This window comes from Amblyraja radiata, chromosome 7 (assembly GCF_010909765.2).
Source record: "Amblyraja radiata isolate CabotCenter1 chromosome 7, sAmbRad1.1.pri, whole genome shotgun sequence".
Lineage (NCBI taxonomy): Eukaryota > Metazoa > Chordata > Chondrichthyes > Rajiformes > Rajidae > Amblyraja > Amblyraja radiata.
In genome coordinates this window covers 6,201,974-6,221,483 of record NC_045962.1, presented here as the reverse complement: position 1 = coordinate 6,221,483, position 19,510 = coordinate 6,201,974, and the positions used below count along the sequence as shown (strand labels likewise).

The following is a 19,510-nucleotide window of genomic DNA, read 5'->3' as shown; positions in this document are numbered from 1 at the left end:
CCTGCTCATTACTCTGAGACCATGACCCTGATTGTCGATTCCACAGCCAGGATAAACTTTCTCTCTGCATCCATTGAGAGTTCTGTGAGTTTCAATGAGATCAGTTAAGAGTGGCACAGTGGCGCAGCTGGTAGAGCTACTACCTCACAGCGCCAGAGATCCAGGTTCGATTCCAACCTTGGATGCTGTCAGTTTGTACTTTCTCCTTATGACTACATGGGTTTCCTTGTTCATCCCACATCCCCAAAACATACGGTTTATAAGTTCTGTAAATTGGGCTCTGTAAATTGGCCCAAATGTTTAGTGAGTGGATGAAAAACTGGACTAACTTAACTAGTGTGTAAGAAAGAACTGTAGATGCTGGTTTAAATCGAAGATAGACACAAAATGCTGGAGTAGCTCAGCAGGGCAGGCAGCACCTCTGTAGAGAAGGAATGGGTGATGTTTCGGGTCGAGAAGAAGGGTCTCGGTCATAACAAGTGTTTAATTTAGTTTAGTTTAGAGATACAGCGCAGAAACAGGCCCTTTGGCCCACCGAGTCCACACTAGCAATCCACGCACATTAACACTATCCTACACACAATACACACACTAGGGACAATTTACATTTATCCCAAGCCAATCAACCTACAAACCTGTACGTTTTTGGAGTGTGGGAGAAAACCAAAGATCTCTGAGGAAACCTACTCAGGTCACGGGGAAAACGTACAAATTCCGTACAGACAAGCACCTGTAGTCAGGATCGAACCCAGGACCTGGGTCTCTTGTGTTGTAAGGCAGCAATTCTACTGCTGTGCCACCGTTGCGCCCAGTGTGATAAATTTAATCAGCATGGACTCTGCGGGCAGACGGGTCTGATTCCAAGCTGCATCTCTAATTCAAACTCGAGAACATTTAGGCCTAGTCTATTCTGCCTCCCTCATTCTTCAAATATGCCATCGTAGGAATCTGTCTGATGAGTCTTTGTACCATTCCTTCAATGGCAAACGTAAGCTTTTGCAGGTTAGGAGATTAAACGGGTGTGTGGTACTCCAGGTGTGGTCTCAACCCGGGTTTATATAATTAGAGTTGCTTCTGTACTCAAATCCTCTCAGAATATAGGTCAATGTTCTTTTTGCCTTGCTCATTGTTTGCTGCACTTGCATGTTGCCTTTTGCTGCCTTTTGTGCAAGTGGTTCCCTTTGCTCACAATCTGCAACAATATAAAAAATACTCTGCGTTTCCACCTTGATGAAATGGATGACCACATTTTTCCACCAGCTTGTGTATAATCAGCAAATTTTTTAAATGATATTTGGTCCCCTTAATGTGTAATTGTTGATATTGACTATGAATAACTGAGCACTGAACACACTGAAAGATATTTATGCAGTAACATTCTTTTATTTCCATCAATTCTGGTAAATTAGCCATAATTCCATTTCGGGCTGTCCCAAGTTCCCCAGTCCTCACGTCTTACTCCACAGTAAAAACTGTAGAAACACTCATTAAGGACCTTGCCTTTCATCTCCTGTAGCTCCACACAGAGTTGACCACATTGATTCCTGAGGGGTCCCACTCTCAGGCCAACCCTTTTTCCTTAATGTATTAATAACAATTCTTGAGATTATCCTTAATATTATTTGCCAGAGCTATCTCATGTCCCCTTTTTGCCCTCCTGATTTCCTTGTTTGTGAAACTTCTCCAGGTATATACACTAGATCCCAGCTACCTATACCTGCCCCAAGCCTCCTTCTTACTCTTGACCAGAGCCGCAATTTTATTCGTAAACCATGTCCTCAAATAACTCATTTTGAACAATCAATAGTTTATGATATACTAACTTTTGCAAAATGTATCTTCCTTTGCTGCTCTTCCTCTGATTGAATGCTGTTTAAAATGAATCTAGCTCATTTTTGCAAATCATTTTTATCTCTATGCTATTCTGTATATAATATGTGTTCTGATAATGACCTAAGTGTGAGATTAAGGATGAATAATGGTGTAAAGTTGGCACAGCAACAATTATTTGGACTGGGGAATGAAAACGATGCAAAAGTTACATTGAGCCGACATCCAATATTGGGCTTCGAATTGCACCACTTAATCTGACACTGAAGGTCTTCTTAAAGGTGCATTAGTTCAAAAATGTATTGACCCTGCTGCTGGTGGTGGTGGTGGTGGTGGTGGTGGTGGTGGTTTGACGCTTCCCTTACCTGCAGATTTCAGACCTATCCAAGCGCATGTCTTCCATTGAGCGAATGCTAAGCAGACTGGAGGAGAAGATAACCCCAAACTCTGTAAAGGTAACCATTGGGATTATTTAATTGCTTTTGGGGAAAATAGCTAAAACATTTTAACGCAGGAGGATGAGGATGATCTTATTTAGGTGTATAAAATCATGAGAGGAATAGATCGGGTAGACGCACAGTCTTTCTTGCCCAGAGCAGGTGAATCGAGGACCAGAGGACATAGGTTTAAGGTGAAGGGGAAAAGATTTAATAGGAATCTGAGGGGTAACATTTTTACACAAACGGTGGTGGGTATATGGAACAAGCTGCCATAGGAAGTTGGTGAGGCTGGGACTATCCCAACGTTTAAGAAACAGTTAGACAGGTACATGGATAGGAACATAGAAACATAGAAAATAAGTGAAGGACTAGGCCATTCGGCCCTTTGAGCCAGCACCACCATTTAATATGATCATGGCTGATCATCCAAAATCAGTACCCTGTTCCTGCTTTTTCCCCATATACCCTGATTCCTTTTGCCCTAAGAGCATAATCTAGCTCTCTCTTGAAATGGTTAGGAGGGATATGGACCAAACATAGGCAGGTGGGACTAGTGTAGCTAGGATATGTTGGCCAGTGTGGGCAAGTTGGGCCAAAGGGCCATTTTCCATGCTGTATCCCTCTATGACTCTATTGAAATAACATTTGCAATTCCCCAATCTCAGTAAATTTAAGCAACATTTGACTGAAACACAGGGCAAGTGTTATCATCAGTAAATAGATGAATATATTTTGCATGGTTGGTGGAGTTTGATCCAGAAAGTGCATCTGATAACTTTGAGTTTCATGAACCCATCCCAAGCAACAAATGGCTTGCCTGGCCAATCAATCAATTACCCCAGGATTACAGGAGAAAGCTGGTGAAATCTGTGACTCACCTGTATGTTTAGCTATAAATCGGCTGCCCCATGTAGGGCAGCAAGGCGGCGCAGCGGTAGAGCTGCTGCTTCATAGCTCCTGGGAGCTGGGTTCGATCCTGTACGGAACTTGTACATTCTCCCCGTGACCGCGTGGGATTTCCCCGGGTGCTCCGGTTTCCTCCCACACTCCAAAGACGTATAGGTTTGTAGGTAATTTGGCTTCAGTAAAAATTGTAAATTGTTGCTCGTGTGTAGGACATTGTTAGTGTGTATAGGGATCGCTGGTTGATACAGGTGCGATGGGACAAAGAGCCTATTTCCATGCTGTATCCAAAATAAACTGTCCAATTCTGCATTGTTGCTCTATTTCTTAATATCTCTTTCCAATTAATTTATTTTTGAGTACTGGTCAAGAAAGAGAAACATTCACTTTTATCCAAAGTCCTTGTGCAAAGAAATAATGGCTTGGGCTCAGCATTAAGATGTAAAAGGTGGCAAAGTTATGAAGAAGTAGTATTTTATGTCACCTTAACATCTGTGTTTTGAGAAGGGTGAATGTGAAAATGAGTAAAGGGGCTGTCCCACTGCGGCGACCTAATCCACGAGTTCTGGCGAGTTTGCCCTCGACTCATACTCGCAGCATGGTCGACACGAGGTCCTAGGGGGTCTTTGTAACTCTCCTTCATGCTCGAGAGTAGTCCCCGTGTACTCGAGGCCTCAGCTAGGTCGTGGCGTATTTTTCAACATGTTGAAAAATGCCCGCGAGGAAAAAAAGGTCGCCATGGAAAAAATCGATACTTTTTTTACTCGTAGGTTTAGTCGAAATAGGTCGTAGTAGATCGGCATGTTAGTCATAGGTAATCGAGGGTAGTCGATGGTAATCGAAGGTAGTCGAAGGTAGTCATAGATAGTCTTCATTATAGTCGAAGGGAGGTCGAAGGGAGGTCGAAGGAGATCGAAGGAGGTTGTCTTCACTCTCCACTATTCGGTGTCCAACTTTCCCGAAGTTAGTCGTAGCTAGTCGAAGCTGGTCTTCAACATAGTCGAAGGAGGTCGAAGGAGGTCTTCTACATAGTCGAAGGAGGTCTTCAACATGATACTTTTTCAAACTCTCCTAAACTCTTTAAACTCGCCAATTTGGTCGCCCTAGTGGGACAGCCCCTTAACAATGTGTGATGGGAAAAGTTTGAATGTTAACACTAGTAGGTGGGTTAGGGGGGATCAGGAGTAAAAATGTAAAAGCTGAACACAATCCACCTGAAATCAGCTTGATAATATGTTGGCTGGTCTAAAACCAATGCAGGAAAAGGCAGATATACTCAACACACCAGGTAGCATTTGTGGAGGAATTAACAACATATCATCTTGTTAACCTTTCATTAGAATTGTAAAAGTCAGATTGTTTTAAATGAAAATGGTATCGGGGAAATGAGGGGAAAATATCGAGTCGGAGGAGAAAAGAATAAATAGCGAGACTAGCATCATCTCTGGATAGAAAGAATGGGTGACGTTTAGGGTCTCAGTCTGAAGAAGGGTCTCGACCTGAAATGGCACCCATTCTTTCTCCCCAGAGATGGTGCCTGTCCCGCTGAGTTACTCCAGCATTTTGTGTCTATCTTCGGAGTAAACCAGCATCTGCAGTTCCTTCCTACACAAAGAATAATGAGCTTTGTAATAGGGTCAAAGGCAGGGAGTATGAATTAGCCAAGGCAGTGGAGAATGCTGTCATGTTGGGATGATCACAGCTCTGCAGCAGTTGGAAGATAGGGGAAATCATAAAAAGCACCGCAGAGGAGAAGTTCCACAAATATGCTTCTGCAAGATCATACAAATGTGCAAATTAGGAACAAGAGTAGGCCACTTGGCCTCTCAACCCTGCTCTGTTATTTAATGAGATTATGGCTGACCTAATTGTTGTCTCAGCTTCACAGGGCGGGGGGAGGAGGGGGGGCACCATGAGGCGGAAGAATAGTGGAGGAGCCGGGGTGGGGGGAGAACAAAGGGGGAGCCAGCACGGGGTACTTTGTAACTTTGTCAGCGCTGTTTATGTGGCAACTATGCTCAAGCAAAGAATTTCACATGTGACAATAAAGTATTCAATTCCATTCCATTTCAGTCAACTCTTCACCCCTTACTTGTCAAGAATCCTTCTACCTCCCGACCTTCAAAACACTGATGACTGCTTTCCACCAGCTTGTCGTGGAGATAGGATGTTGCTCCATAGTAAAGATGAGGGAGTGGGGGCTCGGAAAGCGGAAGTCGTTAAAGAGACGAAGGGTATGTGAGGTATCTTGGACATAGGTCGGGAGAGATTGGACCAGGGGGTCCACAGTAAAGATGAGTGAGTGGGGGTTTGGAAAGTGTAGGTCATTAAAAAGATGAGGAGATATTTCATGGAGATAGTTCCAAAGACTGATGACCCTTGGAGACAATAAAATAAATAAATTAACCTGTCTTAAATGACCAATCACTCAGTTTTAAATAGTGAGACCTGGTTCCAAATTTTTCCACCAAAGGAAACATTTTCTCGACATCTGCCCTATTAAGACCCTTTACTACCATTTATGTGTAAATCAAATCTCCTCTCAGGATTTTAAAATCTTCCAAATTCATAAGTAGTAAAGGAGGACTAATGTCAATTGCTCCCCCAAGCCACCATCCCCAGCATTATAGTTCTCACCCAGATCTGAAGGGCAGTTTGCATCATCCACATGGTTTATGTACGTTTATTGAAACAGTCTCCATTCGGAACTCCACCACTGCAAGTGCTTACAGGACAGAGAGTAATCCCTTCAAGAAAAGTCACCCATTCCTTCTCTCCAGAGATGCTGCCTGTCCCACTGAAGTTCTCCAGCTTTTTGTGTCTATCTTCAGTTTTAACCAGCATCTGCAGTTCCTTCATACACCCTTCAAGAACACACTGAAAGCTGTAAGTAACATAATCAAAGATGGACACAAAAACCTGTCAACCCCATTCACTGCCTTCTCCCTATAACCCCTGACACCCAGACTAATCAAGAATTGATCTGTCTCAGCCTTAAAAATATCCACTGACTTGGCTTCCACAGCCTTCTGCCCTGTTGAGCTCTACCCACTCCACCTCTGGCAGATTTTGGATCCTAACTCTGACTCAACAGCCATTTTAACTCCCTCGGAAGTCAAAAGGAAGGAAATCTTAATTGACCCAGAGGGATCGACCCAGAGGGATTGACTGAGAAGAAGAAACGTCCTTAAAAGAATAATTAATAGGTGGACGTGACCTGTAAAAGCGATAATAATATATTATTATTCTCCAATAGTTCAGGTACAATGCTAGATCTAAGCAAGTTCACATTAATTATTCAACAGTAAAGCCAAGCATGCTTGGTTTCACCCACAATATCTCAGAAAGGGTTCTCCAGTGTTGCAGTCTAATCAATTAAAAAACATGTTTTATTCACAAACAAAGTTACAGCAAAGCTTTCTGCTTGTTATGGAGTCTCAAATTATAGTATAGGAAGGAACTGCAGATGCTGGTTTAAACCGAAGATAGACACAAAATGCTGGAGTAACTCAGCGGGACAGGCAGCATCTCTGGAGAGAAGGAATGGGTGATGTTTCGGGTCGAGACCCTTCTTCAAACTAATTGTAATTGGAGAGGACGCTGTAATTAAAATTCCTTATGAGATATCTGAAGCGAAGGAGAATAAAATAACTTGTATTTGCACTACGAGTAAAAGAAGGATCAACATTACAAATTATAGCTTACTTATTGGAGCACCAATTTTAAATAACTCATTTATGTTATTATGGGAACTCCCTTCAAAGATAATGCCTCACCAATTGCCCTTTCTCCCAATGTCACACACTGAGAAATGTTGCGAGGATTAAAGGTCTTGAGAAGGGCTTCAGCTTTCATACATAACAAGGGAGTTGGCACGGGATACTTTGTAACTTTGTCAGCATCCTTTATGTGGTGACTATTTGCATACCTTGAGAATGCAAGCAGAGAATTTCACTGTGACAATAAAGTATTCAATCATTCATTCATTTTATCATTTTTACTTGCACAAAATTAAATATGTAGTATTCAATTCCCCATTTTATGCCACTTACTAATGGGATAATTGCTACAGTATGCCACGTGAAACCAGAAATTTTAATTAGATAAATGGTCAGATAAACTATCCTGATAAGTTTAATTGACAGACAAAAGTTGTTCAGGACATAAGCCAAGTCAGAGAAGCCATCTGACCCGCTGAGTTACTCCAGCCTTTTGTGTCTATCTTCGAGAGAAATCTTTTGTTGTTTTACAAATATTGCCATGAAATCTTTTACATCAGACTGAGGAAGCAGGAAGGGGTTTGGATTAACTCTCCTGACACCATAGTGGCCTTCAGCATTAAGGATTAATAATAATAATAATGGATGGGATTTATATAGCGCCTTTCTAATACTCAAGGATTGTTTGTGTATATTGAATATAGATGTTGGGATTTATGTTACAGCTGTACAAGGCGCTGGTGAGGCCACAGTTGAAGTATTATGTTGAGTTTTGTTTACCCTGCTATGGGAAAGATGCTTTTTAAGCTGAAAAGAGTGCAGCGATTTACAAGGACGTTGTCAGGCTTTGAGGGCCTATAGGTAGGCTAGGATTTTATTCCTTGGAGTATAGGAGTGAAAGGTGATCTTATAGAATTGTATAAGATTAAGTGGTGGAATTGGAGTAGATGCACAGAGTACCCTATTTATTTTCTTATTTTGTTGTAAAATGTACAAAGTTATTACAGTGCTCCACAAGGAGCAGCACTGTGGTGCAGCGGTAGAGTTGCTGCCTCACAGTGCCAGAGACCCGGGTTTGAATCTGACTACAGGTGCTGTCTGTATGGAGTTTGTACGTTCTCCCTGTGACCGCGTGGGTTTCTTCCAGCTGCTTCGGTTTCCTCCCACATTGCAAACCCGTGCAGATTTGTAGGTTGATTGGCTTCTATGAATGGTAAAATGTCCCTAGTGTATAGGTTAGCGGCGGTGTATGGGGGTCGCTGGTCGGCACGGTCTCGGCGGGCCGAAGGGCCTGTTTCTGTGCTGTATCTCTAAACTAAAAAAAACTAAACTAAGCATTCTGCAGCACTACCCTCTCTGTACGTTACATCTGACGATAAAGGAATAGAAAATCCATTGCAACCTGTAACTACTGCCACAGCAAGGATAATTAAAATGCAGAGAAAAGTGCATTGCCTATTCTGCTGTATCTCAAAATGTATTATTTGCTCTAAGTAACGAGCAAATTCCATTTACATCCTCAAAATAATTTTTTGATTGCCACTGTCCATAACTTTCCAGCATTTAGATTTAACCCTTGTGGAAGAATCAGCTGAGACTGGAAGGATCTTACTGCTTGAACCATCAGATGGTGCTACAGACATGAAATCACTAGAGTGCATTGGAATGGTGCAGATGTGGGTCATTTGTGGCTTGACAATTCACTCATCTTCTTCCTATGTCCCGCTACAATGGGAGCGATGAAGCATAAGTCCAGGGAGATGTATACCACTGGGTTATTTCCTGATCCGTTTATTTCAGTTGACATAAAGGTTGTTCATAATGCCACGTATGTTGTTGTTCCTACCGCAGTTGTACCGGGCCCTGGTGAGATCGCACCTGGAGCATTGTGTGCAATTTTGGTTTTCTAGTTTGAGGAAGGACATTCTTGCTACTGAGGGAATGCAGCGAAGGTTCATCAGGTTAATTCCAGGGATGACGGGACTGACATAGGATGAAAGAATGGGTCAACTGGGCTTGTATTCACTGGAATTTAGAAGGATGAGAGGATATCTTATAGAAACATATAAGATTTCTTAAAAGATTGGACAGGCTAGATACAGGAAAAAAAGTTCCCCATGTTGGGGGCGACCAGAACCAGGGGTCACAGTTTAAGAATAAGGGGTAGGCCATTTATGACTGAGATGAGGAAAAACTTCTTCACCCAGAGAGTTGTGAATCTGTGGAATTCTCTGCTACAGAAGGCAGTGGAGGCCAATTCACTGGATGTTTTCAAGAGAGAGTTAGATGTAGCTCTTAGGGCCAAAGGAATCAAGGGATATGGGAAAAAGCAGGAAAGGGGTACTGATTTTAGATGATCAGCCATGATCATATTGAATGGCGGTGCTGGTTCGAAGGGCTAAATTGCCTTCACCTATTTTTCCATGTTTCTGTGTTTCTAGATTTATGGGAGGAGTGTCTATCATCTTTCCAGTTGGAGGTTAGTTAAGGGCCTGTCCCACTTGGGTGTTGTTTGCGCGTCATTTTCGCGACAGCATTTACGTGTCACGACGCACGATGCGCGCGCATGGCGTGCATTACGCGCGCATGGCGCGTGGTGAGAGGCTGTGGCGTAGGCAGTGACGTGCAGTAGCGTGTGGCGCCCCAGGATTTTGGGATTGTCAAATGACGCCCAAGTGAGACAGGCCCTTTAGGAATGAGGAAACATCTCAAACATCCCTTGATATAATAAAAATTAATATAAAATTGCGAGGCCTTGACATCCAAACGTCTTACAGTTTTTTTTAATGGTCCTGGAAATTTAGAAGATGAATTTCATTAAACAGTGCGGGTAATACTCAATGCTCAGACAAAGTTACCTCCTGAGGCACCAACCTACGACCATGGTTTCTCGGGAGAGTAGATTCCAGCTGCTTTCCCTTTTGTTGATCACATTATCGAGCAGGAAGGTTACAGAAGACAAAGAGGATGACTCAAAGGCAAATTGATCGGAGCAACATGCCCTCCTGGACCAGGTAATCATTACGTGTCATCTGTTTTGCAGTCCTTCTTAATGACACATGGCTGTTTTGATGGGAACACTAAGTTGTTTACTGAATGGGTTTTGTGAAAAATGTGATGCCGTGTGTATTTCCATATCAAGCAAATTAACTGCGTGGTTTAAATAAACTTCCTTTAAAAATAAACTAATAGCCGGTCCAGAAAGGTTTGAAGTAGTTGCTGCAGGTTATCCTCTCCGCACTGGGTTAAAATTCTCTTTTGTAACATTTTAACCCTCAGAATGTTGTATGCTTTCATTTGGACACAAGTAAAGATGCTTTTCAAAGAAAATGATGAATTAATTCAGCTGGAAAGCATTATGCGAGTCAACAACAAAAAATGTCCCTTTGTTTGGTTTGAGTCTTTAGTGCATTTACTCGTCTGGGGAAAGGGAATTAGAGATGGGAAGTGGGACAGACTGAACAGTGATTTTAAAAAGCAAACCTACAGGGTAGGCAAAATGTCCCTCCTTTCTGTTGGATATGGTTAGAGATATGGTGTTTAACAGGCCCTTCGGCCCACCGAGTCGGCACCGACTAGCGATCCCCACACGTTAACACTATCCTACACACACCAGGGACAATTTACATCTATACCAAGCGAATTAACCTGCAGACCTGTACGGCTTTGGAGTGTGGGAGGAAACCAAAGTTCTCTGAGAAAACCCACGTAGGTCACGGGGAGAACGAACAAACTCCGTACAGACAGCACCCGTAGTCAGGATTGAACCCGGGTCCCTGGCTCTGTAAGGCAGTAGTTCTACTGTACCAGATGTTCTGCTCCTAGAACTAAACTAAACTAAGCTAAACTTTGAGCAGTATAGCTCTGAGAATCCAGGAGTTGGTGTGCATGGTGTATTTTTTTCAGGGAGGGTTTGAATACATCCTTGTATCTTTTCCTCTGTCTGCCTCATAATAGCTTGCCTTGATAGAGCTCAGAATAGAGTGCTGATGCAAAGCTTGTATACGTGGCCTTCCCAATGTTTCCATCTGAGATAAATAGGGCCTTAAAAGCTTGGATGTCAGAGCAGATGCAGTAAGAAAGTTTAAAATGGATTAGCACATGTACTCGCAAGAAGCAGAGGAAAACTGGATCAATACCCTAGAAAAAAAGAGATTAGCTTTGATGGGCATCACAGTTAGCATTGATAAGTTGGTTTGAACCAAAGATACTATGATCTTTGGTTTGAACAGCCTGGTTCAGTGTTGCACAACTCCATGAAAATGCTAGACAGGTCTCAACCCGAAACATCAGTGTCGTTGAGGAAGTCCAGAACAAGGGGTCACAGTTTAAGGATAAGGGGAAAGTCTTTTAGGACCGAGATGAGAAAAACATTTTTCACACAGAGAGTGGTGAATCTGTGGAATTCTCTGCCACAGAAGGTAGTTGAGGCCAGTTCATTGGCTGTATTTAAGAGGGAGTTAGATGTGGCCCTTGTGGCTAAAGGGGGTATGGAGAAAAGGCAGGTACGGGATACTGAGTTGGATGATCAGCCATGATCATATTGAATGGCGGTGCAGGCTCGAAGGGCCGAATGTCCTACTTCTGCACCTATTTTCTATGTTTCTATCACCTATTCCTTCTCTCCAGGGATGCTGCCTGTCCCGCTTAGTTACTCCAGCATTTTGTGTCTATCTTTGATTTAAACCAGCATCTGCAGTTCCCTCGTACACACTCCATGAAAATGTTGGTTGGGATAAAATGCCTGCTACTGTGGCTTGATTTTTGTTTAATTCTCATTGATTTTTTTAGTCACAAGACCACAAAGGCAGGCAACAAATGTCATCCCCAGCCAGGTCTGAGGCCTCTGGACTTGATTTGACTGATGCAGATTTGGAAGAGGAAAAGCTGAAAAAGAAATTGGACGAGTTGGCCAGCAACATAAGTGACAGGGGGCCTTCATCTGACGACGAGCTGAGAAAGAGAAGTCCGCGAATAATTAGCTCATCCAATGAAGACCTCCACATTGACACTGCAAAGGTATGGTCTGAACTTTCATTTAAGGCCAGAAGGATGCTCTGAGGTACTTGAATCTTTCAGATTCAGTTCACCTGATAAGTAGAGTTGTGAACTGATGACAGTAGTGTTTCTGTGCAGTGATTTGATGAACCGTTCATGTTTCTCACTGAAAGCTGACTTCATAATGAGCCACATGTAGGAAGGAACTGCAGAAGATGGTTTAAACTGAAGATAGACACAAAAAGCTGGAGTAACTCAGCAGGACAGGCAGCATCTCTGGAGAGAAGGAATGGGTGCGTTTCGGGAAGAGACCTGAAGAAGGGTCTCGACCCGAAACGTCACCTATTCCTTCTCTCCAGAGATGCTGCCTGTCCCGCTGAGTTACTCCAGCTTTTTGTGTCTATCTTCTTTTAATAATGAGGCAGTTCATCAACTTTTTAGGGGCATGGTTATAAACGTTAACTCCTGTCGGCCACCCTTAAATGTACAAAAGATGGCACATCTATCATGGATTTACATAGGAGGAGGCCATTCGGCCCTTCGAGCCAGCACCACCATTCATTGTGATCATGGCTGATCGTCCCCAATCAATAGCCCGTACCTGCCTTCTCCCCATATCCCTTAGCTCCACTAGCCCCTGGAGCTCTATCTAACTCTCTCTTAAATTCATCCCCCTTACCTAACCTAACCCCATTGAGATAATAATCTGTCCCCTTGTTTTTGCTGCCCAAGTAGATAACCTCACATTTATCTATATTATACTGATCTGATATTAGCCAGTTTGACATCACAATTGACGTCAGTATCTCAGTGAGAGAGTGAGAGGGAAGGAAATCAACTGTTCTTGATTGTAATTTAATGGCCATGGCTGCGGCCACAAAACATTTATATTGATATTAAAATGTAATGCATTGGGACTCAGTTAAGATGCTTCCCAACCACCGAATGCTCAGTGACTTGAAAGGCACATGAAAATTGAACATAAATACAATTAATCTTTTTTAATATCTACAGTCCAATACCTGAATAACATATTTATTTGCAGAAAATGCCTTTAAAAATTATAATCATTTACTTGTTTCAATGACGCTCACAGGTCAGTTTTTTTATCAACATGATAATTGTTTTTAAGATCATCCATGCACTTAAACAAAGTGTTTAGTTTTAAGAGTTTCTGCAAAGGATCCAAATCAGTGAAAACTCCCTAAGCTTATTGAAGTGACAATTCAATTCAAGCTGAGGTCCACTGGGTTTTTTGGGCAGGCCTGATTTTGAGCAGCCTGAAGAAGGGTCTCGACCCGAAACATCAGAGTCTGAAGAAGGGTCTCGACCCAAAATGTTACCCATTCCTTCTCTCCAGTGATGTTGCCAGTCCCGCTGAGTTACTCTAGCTTTTTGTGTCTATCTCTGATTTTGAGCATAGTGGATTTTGAACGAGCACTGAAGTTTGCAGAAAATAGGTTTGCTTTCTAAATAACTGAGGCTTAAAGTTTCAAAATCATTTGCATTTGTCCGTCTAATTGCTGTTACTTGATGTTGGTGAAAGTCCATGCCATGACAGATTAAAATGCAGAGTTAAGTTGTGTGGGGGAGGGGAAATGAAATATGATGGAATCACTTAAGAATTTCCAGAGTTTCACTGTCAGGTCCTGTAACTCTGACAAGGTCAGCTGTTCTGTGTTGATGTTTACCTCAAGGATTTGTCACACGTTAAACAGCACTTTTTTTAAAGAAATGCGGATGCTGGTATACACCAAAGATAGACACAAAATGCTGGAGTAACTCAGCAGGACAGGCAGCATCTCTAGATAGAAGGAATGGGTGATGTTTTGGGTCGAGACCTACTTCGGACTCAACCCGAAACGTCACCCCACTTCCTTCTCTCCAGAGATGCTGCCTGTCCCGCTGAGTTACTCCAGCATTTTGTGTCTATGTTCAGTACTTTTTAAAAACCTTCTCCGATAGATTGCAACCAATAAACAAAAATGAAGCTGTACGTTTTAACACCCCTTGTTTTCGCTCCAAGGTTATCGTAAGTACTATCTTTGGGAATCTTCAATTCCTGGAAATTCCGAGGAGTGCAAAAAGAGTTGACAATCATAGGCGGCACAGCGACGCATCGGTAGAGTTGCTGCCTTACAGCGCTTGCAGCGCCGGAGATCCGGGTTCGATCCCGACTTAGGGTGCTGTCTGCACCAAGTTTGTACATTCTCTCTTTGACCTGCATGTGGTTTCACCAAGATCTTTGGTTACCTCCTACACTCCAAAGACATACAGGTTTATAGGTTAATTGGCTTGGTAAATGTACAAACTGTCCCTGGTGTGTGTCGGACAGTGCTAATGTGCAGGGATCGCTGGTCAGTCCGGACCCGGTGGGCCGAAGGGCCTGTTTCCGCACTGTATCTCTAAACTAAACTAAACATAGTTACTGATAGCTGGTGACATTCTTTGCCAAATTATATAGCTCCTGTATTTTTATATCAGTATTCAACATGTTGGCAGAGGAATTAGTTTAACTTGGCATTGTGTTTGGCACAGACATTGTGGACCGAAGGGCCTGTACCTATGCTGTGCTGTTCTATGTTCTGTTTTAATTTGATGTTCACACCATTGTGGCAAAGAATGGGAGAGTTAGCTTGGTCATTCACGAGAAAGACCAACACAACAACCACATGTTTGTTCTCTGGCTTTACTTTTCATTAATTTTGTGTTCTATTTGGCCATAATAAAGTTATGGCCAAATTGTTGAATTGAATTGAATTGAATACCTTTATTGTCATTCAGACCTTATGGACTGAACGAAATTTCATGCCTGCAGTCATACATACAATCATACAATAATAAACAACAATAAACACAAATTAACATCCACCACAGTGTATCCTCCAAGCACCTCCTCACTGTGGTGGAGGCAAAAATCTTAGGGTTACTGTCTCTTCCCTCCTCTTCTCCCTCTGCGCTGAGGCGATTCCCCACCGGGCGATGGCACAACAGTCCCGCGGCTCACCGAACCCCGTAAACGGGCCGGCTCAAACACCGCGGCCCGGGGGTGGTCGAAGCTGCCGCCCTCCAGTCCAGCACACGCAGCCGCTGGCCCGCGGCTGAACCCCGGACTCAGGTCACCGCCGCCAGAACGCCGTCCCAGCCACCGGAGCACCGTTCCAGCCCCGAGCCGGATCGCCCTCACGTGAGTACCGTTCTCCCTTGGGCTGGGCCACTCCGACGGGAGTGCCGTTCTCCCTCGGGCTGGGCCACTCCGACGGGAGTGCCGTTCTCCCTCGGGCTGGGCCACTCCGACGGGAGTGCCGTTCTCCCTCGGGCTGGGCCACTCCAACGGGAGTGCCGTTCTCCCTCGGGCTGGGCCACTCTGACGGGAGTGCCGTTCTCCCTTGGGCTGGCCATCATTAACAAGGCCGCTTTTGTTTATGTTTTGCAGGTTAGTCCTACATAAGATAATTCAGAAATATTTGTGTTTTTTAGAACTGATTTAACCATAAGAGCATTTTCAAGTGGAATGGCACATTATTGATGTAAAATGGTCGGGTAATTGTGCTCTGATCTAATGTACGCAGCAGCTGAAAATAAGTACTTTTAGTGTTCCATTAGCTTATCTGTAAAAAGTGAGAAGATGTTAACCCTGCAATCCATTAACTAGAAGAGCAACTCTGCTTATTTTGGTTTCTTAATGGTTCTTTTGTCTCAGTTTCCTTTCGAGTATAAGCAGCATAGCATGTATCTGAACAGCTAAATGTATTGTATTATGTCGGCATGTTCTTCCTTGCTTGTTTTGACATGAATCAAAGTGCACAACCAGGATATTAAGACATACAAGCATGTCCTTTTGATCTATTTCAGCATCAGGGAATATAAGCTATTAACAGGATCGAAAATGAATAAGATATTTTGAAATATCAACCTTTCCTGTCCTGTATTTCTGTTCAATGGACAGCCGAGTCGTTTTTGAACATGAGGGAGAAGTAATGCCCATTCATCAGAAGTAAGCACAAAGTGGGCTGAGGATGTTGGAGGTTAACAGTCCAGAGAATCACAAGCGGAAAGAAGCACTATAGAATCCTAATGATACTGCATCATGTGAAGCATCAAAACCAGAAGGAATACAGATCGTAGCTGGCACAATAGAAAGAGCATTGCAGTCATCATTCAAAATCCTGGCTATGAAACAAAGCATGAAATATCATCCTTTGGAGATTTCATCACCACCATTAACTCCAACATAACAAATGGAAGATGAGGTTTAGGTGCATGACTGTACAGTGAGCGGCATCTATGCCCTTGCATGAGTCACCATAGTTAGAAAAGTGGTCTGTAGTATGTGTCGGGAGATATGATAATATAATAATTTGTTTACGGGCTTAAAAAACTATCTAGAAGCACGAGTTTACAATCAATACCGGGTTCCAATTCTGTTCAGGTATTAAATTCGATAACTCAGGTTTTCAAAAATCTGTAATAAGTTTTTATCATCAACGATGGTGACTGTGAAGCTGCCGAATGGTAGTAAAAGCCAACCTCGCCCTTCAAGGAGAAAACTGTTGTCCTTATCCTTCTAGTCAGTGCATGTGTGACTCCACACTTAAGGTGATGTGGTTGACTTTTACTTGTCCTTTGAAATAGTCTAGCAAGTCATTCAGTTGTAGAAAACTATTGAAAAACTAGAACATATAAAGTAAGATTCAGATATTATAAAGAGGTTAATTCCCGGGATGGCGGGACTGTCTTATGTTGATATAATGGAGCGACGCGGCTTGTATACACTGGAATTTAGAAGGATGCGAGGGGATCTTGATGAAACATACAAGATTATTAAGGGATTGGACACCCTAGAGGCAGGAAACATGTTCCCAATGTTGGGGGAGTCCAGAACCAGGGGCCACAGTTTAATAATAAGGGATAGACCATTTAGAAAGGAGATGAGGAAATACTTTCTCACCCAGAGAGTTGTGAATCTGTAGAATTCTCTGCCTCAGAAGGCAGTGGATGCCAATTCTCTGGATGCTTTCAAGAGAGCGTTAGATAGAGCTCTTAAAGATAGCAGAGTCAAGGGATATGGGGAGAAGGCAGGAACGGGGTACTGATTGGGGATGATCAGCCATGATCACAGCGAATGGCGGTGCTGGCTCAAAGGGCCGAATGGCCTACTCCTGCACCTATTGTCTATTGTCTATTATCACAATCTACCCAGCAAAATCCCGCTCCTTAATATCAGGATATACCTGCTCCTTAAGATCATTATGAAGTTGGAAGACCTTTTAACACACTCAATGCAGAATAAGGCACAGCATTGAATCATTACCTCAGAATCATAACTTTAATTGTAATTGGAATTTATTGTAATTAATTTATTAGCCAAGTATGAAAACATACAAGGAATTTGATTTGCCAACAGTCAACTGCAGCTCAATTGTTAGTATTTTGGCTTCGGAGTCTAGAGGTGGTAGTTTCTCACTCCACAAACAAATACAAAAATCCCCAATTGACTAACCAGTCAAGAGTGTTTTATTGTCAAAAGTTCCAGATAGAAGAATGAATGTTTTACTTGTAGCAGTACAACAGAATATGTAAACATAGTACACTGTAAACAATATAATAAATGAGAAAAAATATGTGTGTGTGTATACACATATATATACACATATCACTATATATATATATATATATATATATATATATATATATATATATATATATATATATATATATATATATATATATAGATTGGATGGGGTAAAAGCCTTTGAAATTTGTTGGCACAAATGAAATGCAATATTAAAAGCAGGTGATTTGTATTTTAGTTCACAAACTGTAATTTTACAGAACTTGTAGCAGAAGTTAACAGATATTTTATCTGAAAAAAATCTAACATACAATCAACATCGCAATTGTCTATTTGGCAGAGACATCCCATCATGTTTCACTGCATGTGTTGTATCTCGCGTGTCTTGCTCAGTGCTCTTTGATTTGGCAGGAACAGGAGGTGCATTCAATCTCACATATGGGAGATTTGTGAACTCGTATTGTTCTCAATTCTTACTCTTCCATTGGGACACGGAGCCATTTCTGAACTCTCCCCAAGTTTGGTTTGGCAGCAGTAATGGCATCCACATCCGTGAATCTATTCCTTATAACATTCAGCTCTGAATCCCTGAAATGGTGTCTTCTCTTTCTGCGTCACTACTTCCCTTGATGTAGGAACCAGCTCTTGAACATCAGTTCCACTAGCTAAAGCCTGCTATGTATTTCCCATTTGACCGATCAGAACTTGGCAAACAACCTCAATGTCTTGTTGAAATGGTTGTTGTTTGTGTTTGAACCTTGACTATGAATGTTCAGGTAACTGCAGCAGAAACAGATTGTGTCCTGAATTGTCTACTTACAGTGGGACCAGTGGATTTTGTTCAGAAATAGGACATACTGTTGATACTCATTAGAGCATGGTCAAAGGATTAAACTCAATATGACTGAGCGACTGGAGCAACATGGGGAGACTTTTATCATCAAACTATATTTTCTTCTTTTAAAGTCAATTTCAAAAGGCTGTGGTGACAATGCAAAGTTCAAAAATATCCAATTGTAGGTTTGCAGAAACAACACACAGCACTTCCTCACATTCCTGGATTGTGAGAAGGAGAGTTCTGGCCTTGAAACATCCCTCAATGGCACATTATAATTTGGCAATACGTTCGCTGAAGAGAAATGCTGCATAGAGATCAGGGCAAGAGAAAAGGCCTGGATAGAGTGGATGTGGAGAGGATGTTTCCACTAGTGGGAGTGCCTCGGACCAGAGGTCATGGCCTCAGAATAAAAGGACGTTCCTTTGGGAAGGAGATGAAGAGGGATTTCTTTAGTCAGAGGGTCGCGAATCTGTGGAATGAATTGCCACTGAAGGCTGTGGAGGCCAAGTCAATTGATACTTTTAAGGCAGAGATAGAAAGATTCTTGATTAGTACGGGTGTCAGGGGTTATGGGGAGAAGGCAGGAGAATGGGGTTAAGAGGGAAAGATAAATCAACCATGATTGAATGGTGGAGTAGGTTGCCTGATGGCCTAATTCTGCTCCTGTCACATGAATATATGAAAACCCTTGTTTGGAATCTGAGTTATAATGCAGTAGTGATGGTGTTGACTGACTGGATATAATTGGGCTACATGGGTCTGTGATTAGTTAGGAAGGGAATTGAAGGCTGAGCAAATATTGGTGCCTTGTTAACAATAGGTAATAAGATTGAGCACTTAACATAGGATTGGGATTGAGGCTAAGGAAATTGGAAGGAGTTGGGGATGAGCTAATCTTAGAGTGAGAAAAATTGGGATCCTTGAGACGTTGGCCAATCGACGGGATAGGAGGGATTGCTGGATGCAAGTATGAATATTTTGGAAGGTAAAGAGTAAAAGAGTTGATGTAAGGAATACAGTTTACCCAAGTCGGGTCCCAGTCTGAGCCATTATTAAAACCTTCACTAATGCCTCTGGTACCATTTCAAAAGGAGCAACGTTTGGGAAATTGATATTATTTCAATTACATCTGAAATGGACATCATATTAGATGTGGGAAGGTGATTTATGACAGAATGTGCCTTGTGGAAGTTCACAGTTGACACAA

The 19,510-nt window shown here is 42.4% G+C and overlaps 1 protein-coding gene across 8 annotated transcripts in view; it reads left to right on the top strand.

The window, feature by feature from the left end:
- The window catches only part of mlph (melanophilin), a 144,860-nt gene that overhangs the window by 117,398 nt on the left and 7,952 nt on the right, over positions 1–19,510 (top strand). For 6 of the 8 annotated variants that reach the window (XM_033023625.1, XM_033023624.1, XM_033023622.1 and 3 more), the window contains 2 exons: positions 2,202–2,285; positions 11,684–11,911. In XM_033023625.1, coding sequence (XP_032879516.1) covers positions 2,202–2,285; positions 11,684–11,911 — 312 coding nt within the window. The remainder of the gene's footprint in view (positions 1–2,201; positions 2,286–11,683; positions 11,912–19,510) is intronic. The other 2 variants (XM_033023620.1, XM_033023626.1) reach the window with 2 other exon arrangements.